Consider the following 25,507-nt stretch of genomic DNA (forward strand, 5'->3'; position numbering starts at 1 on the left):
TTACCTGGGAGCTTGTTAGAAATGCAAATTCTTAGACCCCATCCCAGACCCACTGAGTCAGAACCTCTGGGGCAGGGCCCTCCATTGGTGTTTTAATCAGCTTTGGGGGGGAGGGGGAGGACTGATGCACCCCAGGCTGGAGAGTCAGTGCCCAAGGGGTGCTGTTAGCACCTGCTACAAACTCCTCTCACAGCTGTGCATTACAGGGACTCTTCTGAACCCCTCATGTTTGTTTCCAGAATGTCCATAAAGTATATACTAAACTAAGGAAGCCTGGTACCCTAAAGCCTGAACCACTCCAGCTCCTGAAGCATTTTCTTTTGAGTAAACTTCTGAGCCAGCTCTCTCTCACACCAAGTGACCTGATCTATCTGGGAACTCTAGACTATTATCTTCTTAGTCACCGTGGAAAGGAAGTATTCTAAAAAGACTTCTTTAAAATTTTCTTCTACTTGGTACTTTCAGTTTATTAACTTAATAATCTTATATATGAATAGCATATAAAATATACTTTAAAATTTATAAGGATCTGAGAAAGGGCTTTGAGTCAACTCTTCCCCATCCACTCCACACACACAAACAAAAACACACAATGCCGAACACAGAGAAGGAACTGACCAAATATTTATTGAATTTGTTAAAACCTGTTCTTAGATTCAGGGGAAGAAAGCAAGTGCATTGGGGCCCTGCTGCTGGGAGGACTCTTTATTTGAAATCCTTTAGCACAGGGGACCTTAAAAGAGTAATGACACTATTGTGTCTGGTGAAAAGTATGTATTTGAACATTTGATTCTGATGCAAACGATGTACGAATTTTATTGCAGATATTTCATCTACAGAAGGAATGAGAGTTCATATAGCTTAGTTATTCATTCAATTATAGCTTCATTTATCCACTTTCATTGAAGGCCCACAATGAGCTAGGCCAGTGGTTCTCAACCTTCTGGCCCTTTAAATACAGTTCCTCATGTTGTGACCCCAACCATAAAATTATTTTCGTTGTTACTTCATAACTGTAATTTTGCTATTGTTATGAATCGTAATGTAAATATCTGGTATGCAGGATGGTCTTAGGCAACCCCTGTGAAAGGGTCGTTCGACCGCCAAAGGGGTCACGAACCACAAGTTGAGAACCGCTGGGCTAGGCCATCTCGCTTCCAGGCATTGGCGCTGGCGTGATATGAGGATCTGCCTGCATGGAGCTTACAGTGTGTGGGAAAGACAATCAATTAAACAAGTGATTTACAAAGAAGTGCAGTGAGTGCTGTCACAGACACAGTAGATACATTCAGAGCACGTAGCAGGGTAACAGAATCAGAGGGTTGGGGACAGAAAATCCATACCGGTCACACAGGAGGCTGGAGGCCTTGGTCCTCAGAGGCCTGTTCAAAACAAGGCTGACAAAACCCACCCCAAACTGTGTTCAGCACAGGAGCAGAGGTGTGAGCAGAGGAGGAACGTCTTCAGTCTGGCTGATGTCAGCAGGCGGGTCACTGCCTCGACTTTTTGGAACGCATGGAGATGATGGTGAAGGTCAAGAAGAGCACGCCAGCAGTGCCTCCGATGACCACGCCCAGGATGCTGCCGTGCACCTGCATGGCCTGGCAGCGCTCTCCAGTGTAGAAGAAGGCGTGATCGGAGACACACCTGGGAACAGGACACAGGGGTTCATGTGGGAGCCACCGGAGCCCCCGCACCGCCCAGCGCCAAGCGCCAGCAAACCAGAAATGGCAGTGAGTGCTTACTGAGCGGTTCCACAGGCCTGGCCCCACTCGAAGGGCTTTGTGTGAGCCCGTGCACTGACTCCTGTAACAGTCCTTGGTTATAATCAGGCCATTCTCACCAACCTCACTTATGGAAAGGTTAAATAACTTGCTCAAGGTCATGAGGTCAGTGTTTCACACATGAAGTCTCATCCCAGAGGTCGGTCTCCAGACTCGGGACTCAGCCTGAACGTGCGAAGTTCAGGAGGGAGGTTTGGGGTACTTAAAGAATATGTTGCCTGACTCTGGCTCAGACAATAAGCTACAGGGTGAATTCTCCAGATAGAGTCTCAGTGCATTAATGTTGGACCCTGTAAACTTCTAGAAAATAGCCATCAAAGTGTTACTGTAAGGTGAGATGTCTGACACATAGTAGGCACATAATGGCTATGCCTTCCTTGACATTCTTTTTTTTAAAAAAAAAAAAATGTTATTTGTTATAAAGATCAACTAATCTCAGAGCCACGATGTTAAGGGCAGTGTTTCATCTCTTCCATGAGAACAATCCCAGCCTTTGTGTCAAATAACATTCCCAACACAAAGTCTCCCCCCAGAGCAGAAGGGCAGGATAGACGTTAAGGCCTCCTTTATTGATCCTGGAATTGGCCTCTTAAAAATCAGTGAATAACAGCAAGTTTTCCCTGGCCCATCCTCCTCCAAATCCAGCTGATTCCCTTAGAGGAGCTTACTCCACAAACACTCCACGCTGCAGGCTTGAGGGAGAGGAATAATTTGGCTGATGAGAGGCTGACACACAAGTGGAAACCCTTGACTTCCTAACCCTGAGAAGGATGACGCCTATCGGGCACATATTGAAATCTGGTATCCAAGGACCTATCAGCAAAGAGGTTCGTGCCACCCCGTGGCTGTGGAACCCTCAGGAAACAAGGTGGGCATGCTCCAATGGAAGGAACCCTGGCACTTTGGAAAAGTGATTGACTCCAGGGCTGGGGCAGGGCAAACAAAAGATGGGACTGGGACTTCCTGCGATGCCAGAAATTAACATCAAGTTCCTGAAAAAATGAGCTTGTGTGGAAAGGGCATGAGAGCCATTCTGGAAGAGCTCCCCGAGGCCAAAGCTGGAACAACGTGAGCAACAAGGTAAGTACTGGCATATTGAAATGTAGTTCAGAGAATAAAATTAATAGTTTTGAATCCTTAGGGATATACGTAAATAATTGTACAAATACATGAATGAGGAGGAGGAGGAAGTTATTCTTTATAGAAGAATTTCACTTCATTAATGCAGAGAGAAAATAGAAAATCACCATTAAAATATTAGAATGGCGATTATTCCAGCGGGATGCACCAATGGGTGCTGAAATCAGTGGGTGAGAATTTGAGGAGAAGCAGGAGGTCAGCATGGTCTCAGAGTGTCTCTCCCAAGGTATCCGTTCACTACAGAGTGAGGAATGGTAAGAAGCCTGGTGGACACCCGTTTGGTCAGGTGAGCAAGGTTAGCATCACCTGTCGCAACACATGTTAACGCCAGGTACCCCTCACATGACGCACGGAGAAGAGTGTATCTCATTTTTGCTTTTCTTGCCCAAAATGTACAACCTCAATATAATCATGAGAAAGCATCAGATAAACCCAAATTGAGGAACAGTGCAAAATTACTGAGCAGTACTCCCCAAAAGTATCAAGATGATGAAAGGCAAAGAAAGACTGAGGAGTTGTGCCAGGTTAAAGGAGGCGAAGGAGACATGAAAGCTACATGTAACGTGGAATCCTGAATTGGATCCTGGAAGAGAAAGAGGACATTGGTGGGAAAACTGGAAAATCAGAGTAAGACCTTTAGTTTAGTTAATCCTATTGGTCATAATACATAGTTTTATTCATGTTCATTTATTTCCTGGCTATGCTAATTGTTCCATGGTTATATAAGATAAGATGTTAACATTAGGGTATGGGGAACTATGGCGTATTTTTGCAATGTATTTGTAAGTCTAAAATTATTTCAAAATAAAAGCCAAAAATAGAAGAAGCAATTGGCAATCAAAAAGAACTAAGAAGAAATGTAAATATTTTGAGTCAAGCATCTGCTACTATTCTGTCAAATGAAACTGATACTTCTGGCATCAATAAATCCTTTCCTGAAATAATTTAATGCAAATAACAAACATTACAAAAAGAACTATTAAATAGAGCAAACCGTGCAAATAGACAGACCTGGAGGCAAGTCTAGCTGCAGTATTTACCATCTGGGTATTTTAGACAAATCACTTAACTTCTCTAAGCTTTAACTACTTTATGCACTACCTGGAGATGACAGGGCCGGTGTGTCACAGGGTGACTTAGATGATGCATGTATACTGCTCAGAAGAACATATGACACATAACAAGCAGTCCAACAATATCAGGTACCCTTACCACTATTAGTAAAAAAACTACTATAATAGTACAGCAGAACTAATAGGCAATAGAAATAATAATGAGAATTAATAACGAATAAGAACATTGGCAGTCAGGGGAGTTGGGAGCTTGGTCCTGAGTCCCACTGTGGCAGCGAACGCCCAGGGATTCAGGCACAGCTCTGAGTCAAGGTCAGCCACGCCCAGTTCACCACCTGATGGAGTCCTTGCCCTAACCCATGAACAGTACCTTTTACCAGGTAAAGCACATGGCTCCCCTCTGCAGACCCACCACTTGTCTCCCCAAACACAAAGCCTACCTGCAGCTCGCCATGCCCTTCACGTTCACACAGAGGCCATCGTTTTGGCAAGGGTTCGGGTCACACGGGTCTCTGAAGTACGGGGGCCAGTTGTGGTCCTCCATGGGGCCCGTGCTCTCCGCTGACCGCTTCTGCCGCCCGGGCTGCCCGCTGCCCTGGCTGTCGGGGATGGTCTCTAACGAGGCCTGCGCTGAGACTTCTTCTGAGGCCTGCTGCTCCTGGCCTTGGAGAACGAGGCCTTGGGGGGTCAGCCTTGTGTTTCTAGGGGTGACTTCAGTCTGGTTCAGGTAGGTAATGTCTAAGGAGGAAGATGGATGATTAATATCTGACCACACTCGACGTCACTCCTGAAGGAAGTTCCCTGGGTGGCCTCTATCCCTTGTGGACATCACCTTTAGTGACATGAAAAGTGGCTTTGAACCCAGCTGACTCTCCCTAATGCTACTTATTTTTATTTTCAAAGTAGTCCAATCACATTTTTATTTCCCTTGAAGAGGAAATATAAAGTTAGCATGGATAGGCTGACCTAAACTAAACTGAAGTCAGCGAGAACTGTCATATTTGATAAATTCTCACAAAAGATGAACACTAAAATGTTAGTTTCTCCCAAGAACAGGTAAACTGCTTCTCTGCCCTTCCCCCCTCCCAATTCTGAGTTTTGCAATAGAGTAACATGTGGTTCTCTCAGAACACCTCTCTTTTATTTTTACCTAGTCCTTAAAAAAGAAAAAAAAAAAAATCCCACCCTCCCTGAGATGCCTAACAATCAATTAACACTCAGAGGATAGGGTTCTTCATCCAGGAAGATCGGCACAAGTACCTTCAAAATCCACAAACATGATAAGGTCGTCGTTTTTAAGGAAGCTCCTCCTCTTCAGCATGTTGTGGGAGATGAAAGTGCTCCAGCCCCAGTCAATGCTTCTGTAACAGTTACAGTCCTTATCATAAGTTCCCACGATGGTTGGTCTGTCCCAGATGACTGAGCCGTTTATTGCTGCAAAGTTATGGGTAACACAAATTACCTCTTTATGCTTCACTTTCCAAAATGTCTTTAATGAGTAATGTGGAGCTTTGCTAATCAGAAAAAAAATACATCGAAGCAAATCAGTTCATTTACTCTTTCGAGGAGAATTAAAACTCAGAATTGGAAGGGGGAAGGGCAGAGAAGCACAGCTCTGAACGGTCAATTGTCCACTATTGGGTGACTTCCTCAAACAACTGGGAGGAGCAGCTGTAGCCTCTTCCTCATAAAGCTTAACACTCTTTATTTGGAAAAGAAAATCTAAAAAAAATACAAACAGTTTGCTCATTTAGGTATTGGTGCAAGTTTGTTTCATGAGTATACTGATGATCAGGGCATTGGTTCTGAGCATCTGATAAATGATCAGCAGTATCTGTCTTCTCATTGAGACTGAGCTCCACGGAGCAGGAACTGCCTGATTTGCTTCTTATTCCAAGGACTTAGCCTAGAGTTTGGCACATTGCAAGCCGTTACTTGATGAGTGAATTCAGAAAGGAGGACAAAATGACGTGGACAATTTTAACTTAATACTCCAACATGACTATGTTATTGATATGCCCCAGGAGGAAATGTGAGAGGAATGCAAATCTCTCTTACACAGATGAGAATCACCTCTGTTGTCCCTTCCAGGTTGAGGGCAGCTCCTAGAACCACTTACCTGAAGCTGTCTGGGACTTAGAGGTGGTGAACACCATGCTTGAGGACATTCTTTTCCTGGCGTCGGGTTCCTGGTCCAGTATTGTCATGATCGCCTGTCTGTTTTCCACCGGCCACTCCAGGATAGCGTCATTCTCCCCGCTGCACAGGTGGAAAGTAAGTCCTAAGTAGCCAGAGCTCAAGGAGTTTACTCTACCATGAGGGTATAAGGTCAGCCCAAAACCATATCCCTCCGAATTATAGAATCGAGGGCTCAGGATCTTGGACCCTTCAACCGTGTCCTGAAGGACTTGGGAGAAATTATGTACTGTCCAAACTCCTGTGGGGCACGGAGTTTCTGTCAGGGTGATGTCATCCAGGTAAATTCCCCCATTCGAGTTCTGGGGGTCACCTTTTACGCCCTGGAAAAGGTAGCGAAATTTCTTCTCCTCTCTGAGTGTCACATGGGCAATTTTCCAAGTTTGGCTACCTGAGGACAGAGAATAAGATTGGTGACAACTGTGGCCAGCATTTGTTGAGCACCAACTATGACCCTGGTACTATGTCAATTACTTTATGTGAATTATCTTATTGAAACCTCACAACAACCCTATGAGATAGATACTGTTATAAACTGGTTACCGGTAAAGATCTTTTCCAAAGTTACATTTCTAGTAAGGGAAAGTAGCTATACAAAGACACACTATGCTTTATTTAAAAATTCATATTCAAATCTTAATCACGAATTATTTTTCATTACCATTCAATTTCACAGGTTCTGGGTTTCCCCCTCAGTTTGATGGTATAAATACACCCCCACCTCCTAATAATTAGCACTGAATACCCAAGTATTAGACTGAGCCTTATACAACAATCATTTTGTAACCCAAAATTCTCACAATGGAAATTTCATATGGTCCCACCTGTGAACTGATGCCAGAGACATACATGAAAGGCTCTAGAGTAGATGATAACTTACAGGGTTAGCTAGAGCTCTCCTATGCAAAACCGACTCACTCCCTAACACCCAGTTTTCCCCCGCTTTCTTATAGTACTTCAAATTCCACCAAGTAGGGAAGCTATCCTCTTTTAAAAAAACAAATAATCCAAAAAGAATTACCACTATCCAGATACCCACATTCTAGTGAAAATTGGGCTTACTTCCTTTTTCTGAGCTTGAACTGGAAGTGGTAATTTTGAATAAAGAGCTGAGATGAGAAGTGAGAAGGCTGCTCTAGAAAATGGGGTCCTGGGCCCAGCAGCATAAGAAGCCAGAAAAGAGTTTGAGGGCCTATGGAGAGAAAACTGCCAGGGTGGAGCAATTTGAAATTCCCCAAAGATCTGTCCCTACTTTGATATTGTGCCCAGGGTGTACCCTAGCATTGGGATTAAAGAAGAGAAGTCAAATGCTACATCACAGGTGGGAATCAGGTTGGCTAAAATGAACTCATACAGGTGAGTGTTACAGAAGTTTAACCTGAAGGACAATTGGCCAGAGGGCTTTGGAAGTGTCTCTTTTCCTCTTTCTGTGTGTTGTAACCAGAAACCTTCTTGTAGAGCAGGGGTGGGCAAACTTTTTGACTCGAGGGCTACAATGGGTTCTTAAACTGGACAGAAGAAGGAGGTGAGTCCGAGTTCCCGACGTTGCCATGTTAACACTGCTGCTGGTGAAGGAACAGAGGGGAGAGCAAGAGAACCCTCCGCTCTTTCGGCTCTGCGGGCCAGAGGATAGAACAGCCTAACGGGCCGGATCTGGCCCGCGCGCAGGCTGTAGTTTGCCCACGGCCCGTTCCGCTGTTCTATCCTGCCCGGGGAGCCGAAAGAGCGGAGGGTTCTCTTGCTCTCCCCTCCGCTCCTTCACCAGCAGCAGTGTTAACATGGCAACGTCGGGAACTCGGACTCACCTCCTTCTTCTGTCCAGTTTAAGAACCCATTGTGGCCCTCGAGTCAAAAAGTTTGCCCACCCCTGTTATAGAGTCTACTTTCCCCAAAATTAAGAGCTCTTTTATTAACCCTTGTTCTCACTCATTCTCGCTAAGGACAACTTCAAGGGACAGGTCTAACCATGTTCAGTTTTCTGGAGCGGAGCTGGTTATATAACTCATGTGGCCGGGTTATCTGTATACAATAGGAGAGAGTGGAAGAAGGGACGCATCCACACCTATAACTTACAAACTACTGTAACTGACATCTCCTGGGGGTAGGACTACGGTCAAGTGGAGCACACACGGCTGTGAAATGTAAAGGGCACCAGGAAGTCTGGAATAGGGGCAGAGACAGAAGATTGGAACTATCTATCCAGGAGGATTGGACCATGGGAGTTCTGAAAAGAAAAGGGAAAAAAAAAGGATAAGGATCCTTTTCTTGCTAATGGCTGTCTTTTTATTTTCTTCATATGGGTTGTTACCATGAGATTGAAATGTAGGACATGGTACCAAGAGAAAGTCCTGAGGGGGCATCACCAAATGGGCAGTGGCTCATCTATGACATCTTTAGGAATGTTTCACTGAGACACTTCCATAGAGCTGCCGTGAAGCAGGCAATAGACAGTTCTAAGATTGTTTGCAGCAGACAACTCTCATCCTTGTTAGCTCAGAATTGTCATCTACAAGGGGATCTCAGTATTTGTAAAAACATGAGTATTTTGCATGTAAGTTTGCATAAAACATTACATAGATAGGGAGAGAGAGAGAGAGAGAGAGAGAGAGAGAGAGAGAGAGAGAGAAAAGCAGAGACAGGCATATTTTGTATGTAAGCAGTTTGGTTTAAAAACACATTTTGCACAAGTTAAAAACTGTTCAAAACGGTTGTAACTACCTTAAGTTGTATACTACAGAAACACTAAATGATATTCAACCAACCTTTTAGAAAAGTTTTATTGACAAAACAGTATCAGAGTGGATTGTTTTTAAAAGTCCATTCAGATGATACTTCCAGGGAACTTAGACACACTTTAAATTCAGTAGAATTCAATGCATAGCAGCATAAGGAACTAAATTAAACGTGAAAAGGTTGCTCGGTTGATTTCATGCTTATAAGGATAACACTTTCAGCTTCCTATGGAAGTGAGGAATAATGGATCCCATCAATGTTAATGAGACTCTAATTCACTTTCTCATTAAATATTTGCAATCCTTGGTAACAGAGAATTCTCAGCTGTCATCCCTCCATTTGATGAAGATGCTCTGTAGATTTCAGAAAGAAGAGTGAACCCCTTAGAACTGCTATCTGTAGAATTCCCAGGTTCCAGAATGGCCTGGGTAACGGTCATTTGGGCACCTGTTCTTATGAGTGGCCCCTAAGGAAGCTCCCACCCTTCAAAAGCAGCAGATTCCTCTAGAAATACTCAAAGAATTCTCCCATTATTTGGGCTCACTCTAATTGAGAAATTCTTTGTTGAATGAAAAAATAGGAAGACAAGTCTCTCCTTCTCTGTTATGAATGAACCACCACCACAATAAAATGATGTAAATACTTAGCTTCATAACCCTGGGTATTGATTTACAGCCAGACTGCCCTCATATCCAACTGACTACCTTAGAATTCTAAGGTTTTCATGCTGGCCCTCTTATAGAAATACACAGAGTATTGCTTAGTAATATGTAAGTGATTATATGAAGTTAATAGATACAAATGGCTTAGTTCTCAACTTCACAAGTAGATTCCAGTTACTTCAGCATATTAAAAAACAGTATCATTCAGTTTTCTGAAACTGATGCAAAAACACCAATGGTCAAGTATTTAACCCACTCTCTCTCTCTCTCCAGCAGCCTCAATGTCTGCTTCCTTTTTACCTTCCAATCTCCATCCCTGAATCATGAAATTTCTCTGCCCAGGCTTTCTCCAATGTTCTAGTGAAAATTGGATTTATCTACTCTGATTGGCCTCTTTCAAAGTGTATTTAAGTTTCACCTAACCCCTTGCAGCTGCTTATAATTTCTGAGTGATTAAAACATGTATTGTGTGGTGCAACTATTCAAGACACTGTACTAAACATTTAGGGCGGCGGGGGGGGGGGAGGTGGTATGGCGGAAAAGGGAAGAAGAAGAGAAAGAGGAGGAGGAGGAATAAAGAGGGGGGGGAGGGGAGGGAGGGTGAAAATGGAGGGGGGAGGGAAAGGGAAAGGAAAAAAGAATCAGGATCCCAGATTTTAAGCCAAATCAGTCCTCGCATGAACGCCTCCAGGTACCTTGAAAGGTCTGCATCTTGACCAGCTTGCGAACCTTGCCTGTGCCATCATCTCTTCTGACCCAGATGGCGAGTCTGTCTGAAGGACTTCCAGTCATCTTATAGAAAAACTGCAGGCACTGCTGCTTCCTCTTTGGGTAAAGAATCCGAGACTCCAGCAAGGCTGCCTCTTCTGCCAACCCTGAGCTGGTGTTGAAGAACATGAAGTAGCCAGCACCTGTGGAGAGAGCACCCAACATCCCATCTCTGGCTGCCCATACCCCAGGGCGCCCTCTACCCCACCAAGTGAATTAGTGAGCAACAGCCATTATGCAGGCAACACAAGCTAGGACTCTTCTGGAGAAAATAAGAAGAAGGTTGTTTGTCAGTATATATTCTATTTGTCTCCATGGACAGATTTACAGGCTAACCCGCAGCTCTGCGCTGCTTCTATTTATTGCCTTTGTTCCCAAGTTGGTGAAACATAGACTTCTGACTGAAGAAAATAGGGGCTGTAAGCAAAGCTTGATAGAATTTAATGTCTGTGAGGGGAATTCTATTTCCCACACTGACTTCATTGTTTAGAGATTCATTCCAAGGCAAAGAGGTGGCCTCCTAATTGTATAAGAAACAGTGGGATCCAAAGGTGTAGTGATTACAATTTAAATATTCACATTGTTAAGGGTTCAATTTCACCTGTGTCTAGCCTAATGACTGGGTGTGTTTGCAGTGGTAGAGAATCATCCTTACTATGTCATAAAAGGGGCATTCAAAGCATAGTATGAACTATTCAGGATGTCTCCTGTATATAAAGAAACCTTTGAAAGAACACTGAAAAAGAAGGGAAAGAGTGTCTACACTTATGCCAAAACTGGGGTTGGCCCAAGTCAGATATTCCAAAACTCTCTGCCCCAAAATAAGCAGGCAGCTAAATGAATGTTACTTTAAAAACTAGCACACTTTTCAAAGTCAAGCTCAATGAACAATTCTTGCATATAAAGAAGTCATTTAAACGGTACTCCAGAATTCAACCTCTTACCAAATGCTCCACTCAAAACATCCCACAAAATAAAAATGAAGAGAGCATCTAGAACAGGTCTAGGCACTGCTTCATCCTGCCTCCTACACGGGGCGTGTACCTTTCAGATGGGCAGTGAGCATGGATGTTTCAATAAGATTTCCACATGGCTTAAAAATTTCATGATGGCTTTAATATTACACCAGGAAAAAAAATATGTTTTCTTGTGTATTCTTCTCAATACTTGAACTTAGCCTGAGGCCTCTGAATTATGAATTACTGAAGGTTCCTAGCTTAGGAATTCTGCCCATCAGAAGTGTGAGGTGAAAGTCAATAACTGGGAGTCAGGAGGCCTGAATTCTTGCCTGGCTCTGCCACTAACAGGCATTCATTCACATGTCTGGGTTTTAAATGGGATATGGCTTCCATCCTTCAAGTTATCTGAATCTATGCATCTACCTGAACAATGCCAGGGCTCACTGGCAGAGGGAACATGGTCCCATGAGGTGCTTCCTGTGGAAGAAGCAGAATAGCTGGTCAAGTTAACCTGATAAAGTTTTTCTAAATACTTCTTCTGGAGTGTGATCCTTTCCTTTCCTATTAAGGTGCTAGAACATTCTCTCAGCAGGTTCTTCTCACATGAAGATCACCTTTTTGTTTATCTGGAAATTGTATATTACCCCAGCAGCTAGCCCAAGAGGTTGGATTAGAATCCATGAAGGAAATGTAATGAGAATTTTAGGCTCAGATACCCTTTGGATACTTGAGATTATATGTTTAATAATCTGATGTGGGCAGAGACCTTCGCCCTTTGCCAAGGCCAGAAGGAAACCTGGCAATGGCTTACAACCTCTGACATTCTCCCTGGTGGCCTGGAGTCTGGATGACAACCTGGGTTCCTTTTGTGAAGGAAATTTAACCAACTCACACACAGGCATGGACTAAGCGACTTTATAATAGTCCAATCTGTACAAAGTGATTATGACCTATAACCCCACCTGCTTCCAAATAAGGTTGAGATGATTTCAATGCCCAGCATTTAATAAAAGGATGCTAGAATAGGAAAATACATATAAATGGAACCCTTGGAAAGAAAGGGAATGTGGAAAGAAGCAGGAGGAGAAGCTGCTGGTCTGCAGCTGGGGGTTGTGTATGCATAGTCTTCTCCCATCATGAAGTATCAACATGTTGATGGTCCAGAGGGCTCACAAAAATAAAGACTTAAAAAATGAGTTCCTGTGGTCACAACGATTTCACACTCAGGTCTGTCTGACTTTAGGGCTTTTTCACACACAAACCATATATAGAAACTATCTGAAGCTGTGCTATCCAGTATAGCAGCTACCACATCTGTGTGGCTATTTAGCACTTGAACTTTGGCCAGTCAAAACTGAGATATGGTGTAAGGGTAAAATGCACACAGATTTCAAATATCGAGTATAGAAAAGTGTGAAGTCGATCAGCAATCATTTTTATATTGAATCCACGTGGAAATGTTAATATTTTAGAAATTAAGTAAATGTATTATTAAAGAGACTTTCCCTTGTTTCTTTTTTATGTGATTATGAGAAAATTTTACTTTATATATGTAGCTCACATTACAGTCCTATTGGTCAGCACTGCTCTAGGGACATTGCCCTTATGTACAAAGTCATGTCTTATCAACCACATCAGTTTTGTCATCACTTAAATGCACCTTCCTTTTGCATGCCCAGAACCTCGGTGCTTTTTATTAAGTTAATAATAAAGAGAAATGTTCTTTTTCCATGTTTAGAATTCCAGGTTTCATAACTAATATTCCAACGGAGGCAAAACATGCTGGCTGCCATTACCAATTGAACCTGATGAACCACCTCAGGTGGTCACTTTCTGCCTTCACCCACCTGTGCATTGCCCTACCAAGGTGTGATCCACTTGTCCAGGCCGACTGCTGTCCTCATGGTCCCAGTCACCGTCATCTCTGGTACCCTGAATCATCCCACAGATGTTTGCTTTTTCAAAAGCACAGTGGTCCAAAAGGGTGTGAGTTGTGGCTGCAAATGACATTGTTGTCACCTCGTTAAAAATTAAAGGCACCTCATTCCAAATACCTAATGTCTTAGGTTACTAAGACCTCATTGTTCAGAGATAGCAGGATCATGAGCCTTTCATTTTCTTGACTTTTCTCAGATAAAAATCCTACTGTCTCCCATCAGAACTTAGAACTTGCCAATATACATGCAGTCCTACCCACCACCCAGAATCACAGAGTTAAATAATAATAATAATTTTAAAAAGGCCTCTCATTGTGCTTTTCTACAAAAACCAAACCTGACTCCTTGAGATCAAGACGGAAGTACCTACAATACTGGGCTTTGTACTTGGTAGATCCTCTCTATATACATGTGGAAGAGAATGAAAGAATGTGTCTCCAAAGACTACTGGGGTCATTTTAGAAAATATCCCAAATCCAAGCATCGGATTACTCTAGGAACAACTACCCTGGGGAAAGAATTTTACAGGATACAAAATACTTTCAAGCCTACTACCTGCCTTGAGCTTTACATAACGATGCACCCTTCAGAAAGAAGCTAAAGAAGTTGGACAATCACAGCTTCTTAAATTGCCCCAATACTTTCACTTTATAAAACACAACCACATAATTGATTTTCACAACCATCTTGTGATATAGGTGTTATAATTTTTCTACTCTAGAGATAGAGAAATGTAGTTTGTTCATTTTATCCTATATAATAAAAGCCTAATATGCAAATTGACTGGCCAAACAACCAGTTTCTATGACACTCATTGACCACCAGGGGGCAGACTCTCAATGCAGGAGCTGCCCTCAGCCCACAATCCCCAGGTTAGCCAAGGCAGGCACCAGTGGGGGCCCCCCAGTTGCCTCTCCGGTCACCCCACAGATCATTCCTGATTGCTGGCCAGGCCTAGGGACCCTACCCGTGCATGAATTTCATGCACCAGTCCTCTAGTTTAGCTAGAACATTAAAGAAGAGTAGAAGAAAATATACAGGAAACCTGCAGGGTGGGGAATCTCTGTTGGGGCTCATTGACCTCAGCCCCAAAGGTACTCACTGCAATTGTACATTCGGTTCAGCCTCTCCAAATCGATGGCACTGAAATCCAGGCGCTGCCCAATGATGGAGTTAAACTCAGGGATCTTGGTCGTGATGGTAGGGACACTCACATTCTTGTTAAATGAGAAAGGCGCATAGTGCATCAGAGACTCATAATCATAGGGTGTGTTGAGGTCTGTGATGAAGCTGTCATCATAGGTGTTAAAGTTGTGCTGGTGACCTGTCAATGAGAGAATCCACAGGTCCTGTTTGGTCATATCATTTTCCCATCCTACCCACTCTGACTAGATACTCAACCAAAGACCAAGAAAGAAAAGGGAAATTGTGTGTGTGTGTGTGTGTGTGTGTGTGTGGGTATGTGTGTGTATGTCTGTAAAATACTTTTATTATTAACTATTATTAGCTGATAACCATATCCTATATAATAAAAGTGTAATATGCTAAGTGTCTGACACATCAGTTGACCACTCTACCAGTCGCTATGATGCACACTGACCACCAGGGGGCAAATGCTTCAACCAGTAGGTTAGCCTGCTGCTGAGGTCTGGCCCATTGGGTCTGGGTGAGAGAGCTAGACATTCCCTGGAGCCCTCCCGTGGTCTCTCCTCAGCCAGCCAGCCCCCATCGGCCCCAATTGGAACTGGACGAGATGCCCCAATGGCCCCAATCACCAGCCAGGCTGAGGGACCCCACCCGTGCATGAATTCATGCACCAGACCTCTAGTACTATATAATAATACTAGAGGCCCAGTGCACAAAAATTTGTGCACTCGGGAGGGTCCCTCAGCCCAGCGGGTGCCCTCTCGCAGTCTGGCATCCCTTGGGGAATGACCACCTGCTGGCTTAAGCCTGCTTCCCAGGGGATTGGGCCTAAACTGCCAGTCAGACATCCCTCTGGTGGCCCAGGAGCCCTCGGGGGATGTCCACTTGCCAACGGGGAGCAGGCCTATCTACAATTGGACATCCTTAGCGCTTCTGAGAAGGTGGGAGAGGCTCCCACCACCACCGCTGTACTGGCAGCCGTCAGCCTGGCTTGTGGCTGAGCAGAGCTCCCCCAATAGGAGCACACTGACCACCAGGGGGCAGCTCCTGCATTGAGCATCTGCCTCCTGGTGGTCACTGTGTGTCATAGTGACCAGTGATTCCCAGTCGCTCTACTGTTAGGGTCAATTTGCCTATTACCCTTTTATTATATAGGATAGAAGCTTGGTACATGGGTGGGGGTTGGCTGGTTTGCCCTGAAGGGTGTCCTGGATCAGTGTGGGGGTCCCACTGGATGCCTGGCCAGCCTGGGTGAGGGGCTAAGGGCCGTTTTCAGGCTGGCCACAGCCCCTTCAGGGTGGGGGGTCCCCGCTGGGGTGCCTGGCCAGCCTGGGTGAGGGCCTGATGGCTATTTGCAAGCTGACTACAGCCCCTTCAGGGTAGGATCCCCACTGGGGTGCCTGGCCAGCCTGGGTGAGGGGCAGATGGCTGTTTGTAGGCTGGCCACAGCCCCCAGCCACCCAAGCTCCCAGTGGAGGCTGGCTAGAAGCAGGTATCTGGGATTTATTTAGCTTCTACAATTGAAACTTTGTTGCCTTTTGCAGAGGCCACAGCCAGCAAGAGCAGGTGGGAAGCTTGGCTTCCTCCATCGCCAGGGCAACCAAGCCTTTTGCTTGTTCCAGCTCCGTGGCTGCCGGCTGCCATCTTGGTTGGGTTAATTTGCATATAGTTGCTCTGATTGGCTGGTGGGCGTGGCTTGGGCGTAGCAAAGGTACAGTCAATTAGCATCTTTGTCTTTTATTAGTGTAGATGTAAAGTATATTAATGACTATTAAATATATAATTAAAATGCACACATGATTATAAATTGTTAAATATATGTATATATTTAAATCAAAGGTTCAGATTTTCAACTGAAGCTAACCAAAGGCTTCTGATTAAGTTTCAATTAACCCCTGCTGAAAGTTATTCAACATACACTATTCCCTTGTGTGGAATCATTTATGATCAGGTCAGCATAGTCCATGGGATAGGCCAACACATCATGCCCTCTTTTTAAAAATATATATATATGTATTGATTTTAGAGAGGAAAGGAGAGGGAGAGAGAGATGGAAACATCAATGATGAGAGATAATCATTGATTGTCTGCCTCCTGCACACCCTACACTGGGGATCAAGCCCACAACCCAGGCATGTACCCTGACCAGGAATTGAACCTTGACCTTCTGGTTCATAGGTTGACACTCAACCACTGACCCATGCCAGCTGGTCATGCTCTCTCTCTTTTTTTTTTAAGATTTTAAAATTTATTTTTAGAAAGAAAGAGGAAGAGAGAGGGAGAGAGAAAAACATTGATGCCAGAGCTGAACATTGATCGGCTGCCTCCTGCCAATCCCACCAGGGATCAAGCCAGCAACCCCAGCATGTGCCTTGACTAGGAATCCAACAGGCTACCTTTCAGTGCATGGGATGATTCCCTTCCAACTGAGCTACACTGGCCAGGAAGTGCCCTCTTTATATTTTGTGTTCCCACTGCAGAATCTGAAGCACCTGCCCCACAAATCTGTCCTGGGTATCCCAGGATTGGTTACAGCAAGTGATAAAGATAATAATTGCTGGAAGCCGTTCCATCCTTGCTGCTTGACACAGTCACTGCAGGGAAGAAACATCTGCACAGCATATGTTCCAAGGGACCTGGCGTATATGGCATACTGTTCTTAATATGATTGCTCCCCTTCTTAGCGCTATGTGTTCTAACCAGGGCCACCTCCCTGAGAAAGGTTGTTTCCCCAGGTGGGAATGTTTCCCTGGAGTTAGGGATTAACGGGACTAGGGAAGGGAATAAATCAGTAAAACCCCCTAGTGTTACAGAAATACCATGTACTACTTATGAGGAACTTAGACTAAGAATGTTAGCAATAAATTTAGGACTTGCTAGGCCCATATCCCCAGGGGTTTACCCACCAGAGAAAGTACCAAAACCTATCCCTAAAAACCCGCCGATGCAGGGTAGTCCCAAGGAAGACCACCAGTAAGGCTAAAAGGACAAATATCAAACAGTTAAAGAAATACTGCTGCAAGCAATGCAGGCAGGCTCCTTATCAAAAAATCTTATGTGAGCTATGCGAGCAGAAAGATTTAAACTAAGTGCCAGGCAGGTAGTTAATCACCATAACTATGAACAGTCACGCTTAAGCTACATAACCTTTACTTAAGCCATAGAATAGGAAAATCTCCTTCAGTTATTACCTTACAGCTTAACAGTAGAGCAGTAGAATAGTGACCTTGGAATAGAAATAACAAACTAGCCCTTATAATGGAACATAGAGACTAACCTTTAGAATAGAATGTAGAAACATAGACAATAGATAAGATTAAAATCAAACAGAGGTAGGTAAAGATAAGATTTTTAGCAAAGGTCAGATAAGAAACTATAAACATAAAACAAGGAACTTTAAAAGGTCAAAGGAGGACCCCAAACATGCCATGATGTAACTATAGAGGCATGCTTACAGAATCAAATAGAATAAATACAGCTGTAACCGGACAATAAAAAAAGAACCTGACTATGCTGATCATCTGAACGCTGCCTCCGTGTCCTTCATTCTTTGCCGACGCCGTCCACACCTTTGGAAACCCCTGGACCGCTGGGGCTGGACCCCCGGCAAATAATAGCACATTCCACCCATCCACCTTGGGTTCATACACACCTGGAATAATTTCATCCCACCAGATTTCCACATAATCATCCCTGTCAGTCCTTGACTGCTCATGGTAAAATCCCAAAGCATGAAGGATCTCATGTTGGATGATGGCCTTATGGTCACACCGCTGTCCAATGGAAAGGTTCTGTCCTACGTGTTGGTCACCAACCTCAGACCAGCACCTTTAAAGAGAAGAGGGGAATTTTCTCCAAGATAATGCTAATATGGCTGTAATTCATAGGATTTCAGAACACACATTAGAAGGAAGTTAGGTTTGATTTTTAAAAGAAATTATCAATAGTGTTCTCATACTATTGGTGAGAACGGTGGTAAGAGATGCTGATGGTTCAATGATAAAAGACTGGTTAAATAAGAAACATTTCCTGGAGGGATATTTCGCATGCTTTAAAAACAATGGTCCATTATAAACCAATTAATCCTAACAATGCATCAGGCAGAAAGAAATACAAATGGCAGTCTTCCTCACCTCCACAAACCCGTAAGGTATTCCAAAGAATAATATTATAGCTTTTATACCAAAATAGTGTCTCTAAGTGATGGCTATGGTTGACTTTAATTTTCTCCTTTATATTCTAATGAATTTCCAAATTTCCTATCATGAGCAAGTGTAAATTTATGATCATGAAAAGCCTCATTACTGACAAAATAACTAAAGGCTTTGGTACTATCCTGAAGCTCCAAAGTTGCCACGGGACAAGCTGAAGAAGTCAAAAGCAGAGAACTTCTAAAATCTGTGCTCCTGGCAAGGCCTGAAGTACACTTTATACCTTTTCCCTTCACATAGAAAGAAACTATCCAGATAAGTATTGGTTATTTCCATTTCCATGACCCACAATGCCTCAAACAATAAACTCAATGTCCAGAAATAAATTTGCTCTCCTATCCCTACTGTGGTTCTACTGTCCATACCCCCAATCTCAGCGAATGAGGTTACCACCCACCAGTCATCCAAATCAAAGCCTTGATCATCCTTGATTCCTCTCTCTTCACATCAGCTAATCACTAGGCTCTGATAAGTCCACCTCTTTACCTATTTCTGAAATCCATTCTCTCTTCTTTATTTCAAACTGCCTCTTTTTAGTGTAAGTCCCTTTCATTTCTTTCTTGGAGGATTGGGGCATCCGCATCCTTTAATTGATGTTCTGCCACCAGTCTTGCCCCACTTCAATTTTTTACCCACCGTTGCTGGAATAATCTTTCTTAAATGGAAAACTGAACACATCTTGATGTAAGACTTGATTCCCTTACACATAATATGACCAGGCTCCTAACACATAATATGACCAGCTTATGTTCCTGGCTCATCATTCATCACTCACAGCTTCAGACATTCTGAACTTACTGAGTTCTCCAGGTAAGCCAGATTTCTAGTCATGCTTGCTTTCCTCTTTCTCTCTACCCTTCCTTTTCCTTCTTCCTCTCTCCCTTCTCTCTCCCTCTTACTCTCTTCCCATGCCTCATTTGTCCTCTCCTCTCCTCTGCCTCTATGCCCTTCCTTCTTCATCTAACACTCAGCCACTCAGGCAATCCTGAACCCTTTCACTATGTTAGAAGTTCTGCTTACGTGCCCCTATAGCCCATGGCACTCACCACAGCATATTAGAACCATTTACCTATTGTGTCTCCACCACCCCCACCTGCAACTGCAAACTTTGTGAGGCCTGAGACTGTCTCATACTTCTTTGTACCTTCAGACCAGCATTCTTCCTGGTACATAATAGGGGGTCATATCTATTTTTTAAAGTAAAAGCATGAGCTAAGAAAACAACCACTCAAGTAAGTAAGGTTCTTAACTTGTATCTAAGTAGTCATCAGAATTTTACTTTTTTAACTGATGACTTTACAGACTTTTTTTCTTAAGAGGCAAAATCATGTGCTAATTTCCTTCTTCATCTCTGCTGTCCATCCATGATTATTAACAAAAACCCCACCATCAGAATAAGACAACCAAATCCAGGCGGCACCTAAAGGCAATGATGGGAACTGCAGCATGTGCTAATATTACCTCCTTGCTGGCCTTGAAGACACAAACACAGGGTCACAGCACATGGCAGCTTTACTTAGCAGGTTGGTTGACATAAACGCTACTGAAGGAAATGGGCTTTTTTTTTTCTCAATATACCTTTTATTTCTTCTTATAAATAAATATTAAGAGCAAATTTATATCTAGAAGTTTTCAAAGAGGTCCAGCCAACAGAGTACCATAATTTAAAATAGTACCATAACAAGGGTATAATTTACACTTTAATAAACTTGACTTTAAAAAAGTAATGTCATTTAAATCATGACCTAAGATACAATTGAGATAAACTTCCTCAAACAGCTCATTCTCTACATAATATGTTAAAAATGCTGTTTAATTTAAAAAATCACAGTTTTTAAAGATTTGAATTTACTTTTAGTTTCTTACCAATTTCTTCTTTTAGCCTTTGAGAGAGAGATGTCACTTTTTATAAACCAGAAGATGCATGATTTTCACACTCTGTAATATTTTCATACTGACCCTTCAAACTGCTGAAAGATGATATATGAGCTCTCTCCTTCGTAGGGCTTGAAGTCCACACAGGACCTGAGGCGGAACATTTCAAAGGCATAGAGAATGGCTCCTTTAGCATTCAGCTCTGCAGAAATCGGTAAAAAATATCAGTAAGCATTATTGAGATCTTAGATGATGTACACAACACAGTGTAGAGAAAATCATGCCACCCCATGAAATCCACAGAGGTCCATCATAGATTGTTGGGGTAGTAAATAGATTCCTTGAAAACTAAAACTGAAAAATTAGTTCGGGACATAAATATCAGGCACATATTTTGAACACATAATAATGTAAATATAACTACAAAATAAGAATACACATATGTATGTGTATGTGGCTAAACCAAATAACTTCCCCACTTTCCTTCCCCCATTCAAGCAGAGATTCTGGGTTCATGCCTCAGGAGAGTTCCATGGCAGAGCAGAAAACAGAAGCGACTGGAAGCCATGTGTGTCCTCTGCCTGGATGAACCAAGTTCCTTGGAAAGAAACAAAGAATGGTGTTCCTTACCCCAGTCTAAAAAGACATCCCTCTCACTGGAGGGAGAAAGCAGAGTGTAGAGAGGTTTGTGGGTTCAGAAAGCATAAGTACATATTGTACTTCCCTGCAAAACCCCTGAGAAAATGGCAAATTGAGACAGGTAGCCCTGCAGGCAGCCTTAGAAATGATTGCTGTAGTCCGTTTGGAACCAAAGCAGCAGAAGTCTACTGAGCCTGACCAGGCAAGAACAATAGATGCCTGCCAGTAATGTGTGTGGCTCAATGGCCAAAGATCAAATGTTTTTCCTTTTACCTAACATGCTCACAGCTGGTATTGCATGGGACAAGGATCAGGAGGGGGAAACAGATGCTCCACAATAATGGAGACTGTTTTACTTTGTGTGTGTGGTTTTTCTCTCCCATCGACTCACTGAAAGTAGGTCTCTAAGTTAAAAATAAAGCTAAGTTATATATACTTAAGTTATATTTCTTGTATATTAGGCTTTGTGCGTTCTCTCAAAAAAGCTTATCATTCTTGGTAGTTTACCAAGTACTTTTACTATATTATCCTGGCTCTTATTTCATTTAATAAGCTAACAAGTTGGAGATTCCACAATCCAGATGTCATAGGATCATATCAAAGTCAGTAAAAAAATAGCCATTGGAATAATAAGTAAATTAATTGTGGAAATAACACAGATAACAAGAGCATACATCAAACTTCCTGGATGATTTTCATGAATTTTACCAATTCTTTCTTAGTGACATCTATAATATGAAGAGATGTACCCAACGAAATGTGGCCTTCACTAAAGTGTAAGAAAAAGGAGTTTGGTTTTACTCAAGTCATGCCGCCCATAGGTTATGTTGCTCTTGTCCTCAAGCCATAGAGTGGGAGTGCTGCAAGTGGTTCATTTCAAAATCCCATCACTTCTGACCTCCCACACCTGAACAAGTTGTAAAAAGGGAATTAGCCACGTCTGTAATAATTTTGTAAAAACCATCCCAACATCATTGAAAAGAAAGAAAGTGCAATTGAAGGCCACGTGAAGCCACCTTCTCCACCATGAAGCCAGCTCTGAGTTGCCTCCTCTGAAAGCCACACTTGGTGGTTTGTGTGACGTCTTTATGCAGGTGGTCTGCCCACGTAGGGCACTGATAGCCCTCGAGAGGAAGGAGCTCATCCTTTGCCTCAATGATTTCCTAGTTCTCAGTTCTGCACTTTGCCACACATGGTAAGTTTTACATAATTCTGTCTTGAGTAACCACATTAGTTTAAAAAACCACTAGCCCGCCTTCACCCTGTATCAAATAACAGGAAAAGAAGAGTTAACTTCAGACACTGATGACTCCACATATTAGAGGATAGCATGGCAAGGCTAACTATTTTTAGTTCAAGAATCCTTTGAGAGAGTTTTTGATCTGGTAATGAGGAAGAAGCTTAAATCTTACAGATAACAATGATAAACTTTGGGAAATTTTTAAGAAAATAAACTCTTTTAAAGCACCAGAAAATGACTAAAACAGGTAGAGACAGTAGGAGAGGTGGAAATACCACTAGTTAAGATTCAAGTTTATATAGTGTGTGTGTTGGGGAAGGGGGGGGGGGGTGTTGTTTTGTTTTTTGGGTTTTTTGGTTTGTTTGGGTTTTTTTGTTTGTTTGTTTGTTTTGCATGATGACACACTGCAAATTCTTTCAGTGCAAGAAAGAGAGAACTCAAGCATAAATTTGAAGTTGTGTCTTCCTGATGTATCTATCACAGGAAGGGTTCAGGATTGCCTAAGTGGCTGAAAATCAAGAGAGGAAATCCTGGGGGGAAAAGAGTCATGACTGATTGGAAGGAAAGGGGGTTGGTGGTTCCAACATCTGTCCATAAACACCTCTCCAGTCTTTGACCCATGAACTTTGCATGAATGGGAGAAGTCTCCAAGGAGCTTAGTGAAAAGTAGCAGATAGAAAGCTGATTAAACAGGCATCTCAGTGGAGAATTTGAAGTTTGAATCGTGCCCATTAGAGGGGCTGGGGAAAGTCCTGGACATCCCACTGAAACTCCGGAGAGGCCATGGTGTCTCCAGAGTAAAGACGAAGGGATTTGTTTTGAACTAAGGACAAAATCAAAACAAAACTTCCACAAATCCAAGATGATCAGTCAGCAATTTAGCTGTTCTAACAAAAGTTAACACTATCCAGAGGCCAATAACAGAATACAGAATCTCTGAAATGTAGTATTTACAATGTCTAATATATAATTAGCACCAACAGTCACGACCTATTTAACACTGATAGAATAATGTGCCCCCAAACTGTAGAATACAAGTTCTTTCAAGTGCATACACCAAGATAGGCCATCAGTTAGACCACAAAACAAGTCCCAATTTCAAGAGATTGTAATCTTAAAGAATCTATTCTCTGACCTCAGCAAAAACTTGAAGAGCTTCCAATATTTGGAAATTTTGAAACATCTAGCTGACCCATGGATTAAAAAAAAAATCACAGTAGAAATTAGAAAACATCTAAAATAAACTTTAATAAAGATATAACATATCAAAAATTGTGGAAAGCAGTAAAACCAGTGCTTCAAATAATATTTATAGCTTTAGATGCCATATTATAGCATTGCATTATATTTTTAAAATGAAGATTTAAAATCAGTGATATAAATTCCACCTTAAATATAAAAAGAAGTGCAAATTATACCTGATGTAAGTAGGACAAAGGAAGTAATAAAGATAAGAGCAGAAAGCAACAAAACAGAAAGCAGAGGAGCAAGAGAAAATGAACAAGTCAAAATTTGTTCTTAGGAAATATTAATAAAATCAATACAGTGCATTAAAAAAGGCAAATCACAGACTAACAAAAAATATTCATTATATATATTTGACAAAGGACTTTATCTATAGTATATAAAATTCTACAAATAATTAAAAGACAAATAATACAATAAGAAACATGAAAGAGTTGGACAGACAGTTCATGAAAGAAGATACACAAATGGTCAATAAGCACATGAAATTGTGCTAAATACTGTTAATCAGTAGGAAGATGCAAATTAAAATCACAGTGAGATACCATTTACAACCATTAAAATGGCTACAATTAAAAATATTAAGGACACCAATGTTAGTGAGAATGTGTAACAAATGGGGCACTTACACATTGTTAGTGACCATGAAAAATGGCCTTTTCTTGTAAACCTAAACATACATTTATCATATGGTCAAGCAACTCTATTCCTAGACATTTACCTGAGGTAAATTAAAACATAAATTCGTATAAGAATGATCACAGCAACTTTCTTCACAATAGCCCCAAACTTGAAAAAATAATGCCTATACGCAGAAAAATGGATAAATAGTTGCAATATATTCATACAAAGAAATATTATTGAGTAATAAAAAAAGAATTAACTACTGATCTACATTAATATGGAAAAACTTTAAAAACATGCTGAACAAAAGAAGCAAATACAATAGATGACCAACTATGTGATTCCATTTTCTGTAGATCAGTTGTAAATCAGGTAAAGTAATCTATAGGAAAAATATTAGAATGGTAGTTTCCTCTTGGGGGAGTGGGGATCGGATTGGCTGGAAATGAGCACACAGAACTTTCTAGAGTGATGGAAGTGTGGGTTACATAAGCTTATGTATTTTTCAAAAGCCATTGACGTGTACACTGATTTGTGTATTTCACTCTATGTCAGTTTAATGAAGGACCATGTACAAATATTGAATTCTGGGTAGCATGTTCACTTTTCCCAGTGGTAAAGGTGATTCGCATGTGGTGCTGCTTGAGAACTACCTCTGTTCCCTTACTGCTGCTGCCGTATTTCAGGCCTCTTGTCTTCAGTCTTGCTCTCCACGAAACTGTCACCTACCTTGCAGCAAAAGAGACCTTGCTGCTCAAGGTGTGGCCAACAGACCAAGAGCATCAGCTCACCCAGCAGAGCGTTAGGCATGCAGAATCCGGAGCCCCACCTGTCGCTGCTCTACATTTTACCCAGCTCCTCAGGAAACCCTCACTCTGAAGTCTGAGAAACACTAACACCTCACAGAGGCCGCGTGAAGGGCAAATAGCAGGTGCCTGGGACGTAATTGAGATCCAATAAGTAGGTCTATGTTTTTATGGGAGGTAGGTAGCTCAGGTGTGATAAGAAAATTGTCATGGGAGGAAAAAACCCTTTACTGTAAAGTTGTAGTTTCTTTTTTTCCCTTTCTTCTTCTTTTTCTTCCTCTCTCTCTCTTTCTTTCTTTTCCTTCTAAAGCTGCTGTTTCTTAAATCACATTCCAGTAAATACAAATGCTCCATGAATTTGCAAGTGTGCTGGCAAACCCTGGGGAAAAACACCTCAGCTGACTTTTTCATAAAATAACTGAGAACAACAGCCTTCGTTTATATCTAGCTCTTCTCCAGGAAAGGGGTG

General features: G+C 42.2%; 1 protein-coding gene across 2 annotated transcripts in view; it reads right to left on the reverse strand.

Annotated features, from left to right (window-relative positions):
• Nucleotides 1-606: 606 nt before the first annotated feature.
• The window catches only part of MEP1A (meprin A subunit alpha), a 30,142-nt gene continuing 5,241 nt past the window's right edge, over nt 607-25,507 (reverse strand). For both annotated transcript variants that reach the window (XM_059701499.1, XM_059701500.1), the window contains 9 exons: nt 20,569-20,686; nt 18,051-18,226; nt 14,355-14,576; nt 13,163-13,312; nt 10,284-10,499; nt 6,117-6,584; nt 5,258-5,431; nt 4,438-4,735; nt 607-1,647 (listed from right to left, as the gene is read on the reverse strand). In XM_059701499.1, coding sequence (XP_059557482.1) covers nt 1,491-1,647; nt 4,438-4,735; nt 5,258-5,431; nt 6,117-6,584; nt 10,284-10,499; nt 13,163-13,312; nt 14,355-14,576; nt 18,051-18,226; nt 20,569-20,686 — 1,979 coding nt within the window. In that variant the 3' untranslated portion in view covers nt 607-1,490. The remainder of the gene's footprint in view (nt 1,648-4,437; nt 4,736-5,257; nt 5,432-6,116; nt 6,585-10,283; nt 10,500-13,162; nt 13,313-14,354; nt 14,577-18,050; nt 18,227-20,568; nt 20,687-25,507) is intronic.

Source organism: Myotis daubentonii, chromosome 6 (assembly GCF_963259705.1).
Source record: "Myotis daubentonii chromosome 6, mMyoDau2.1, whole genome shotgun sequence".
NCBI classification, from domain to species: domain Eukaryota; kingdom Metazoa; phylum Chordata; class Mammalia; order Chiroptera; family Vespertilionidae; genus Myotis; species Myotis daubentonii.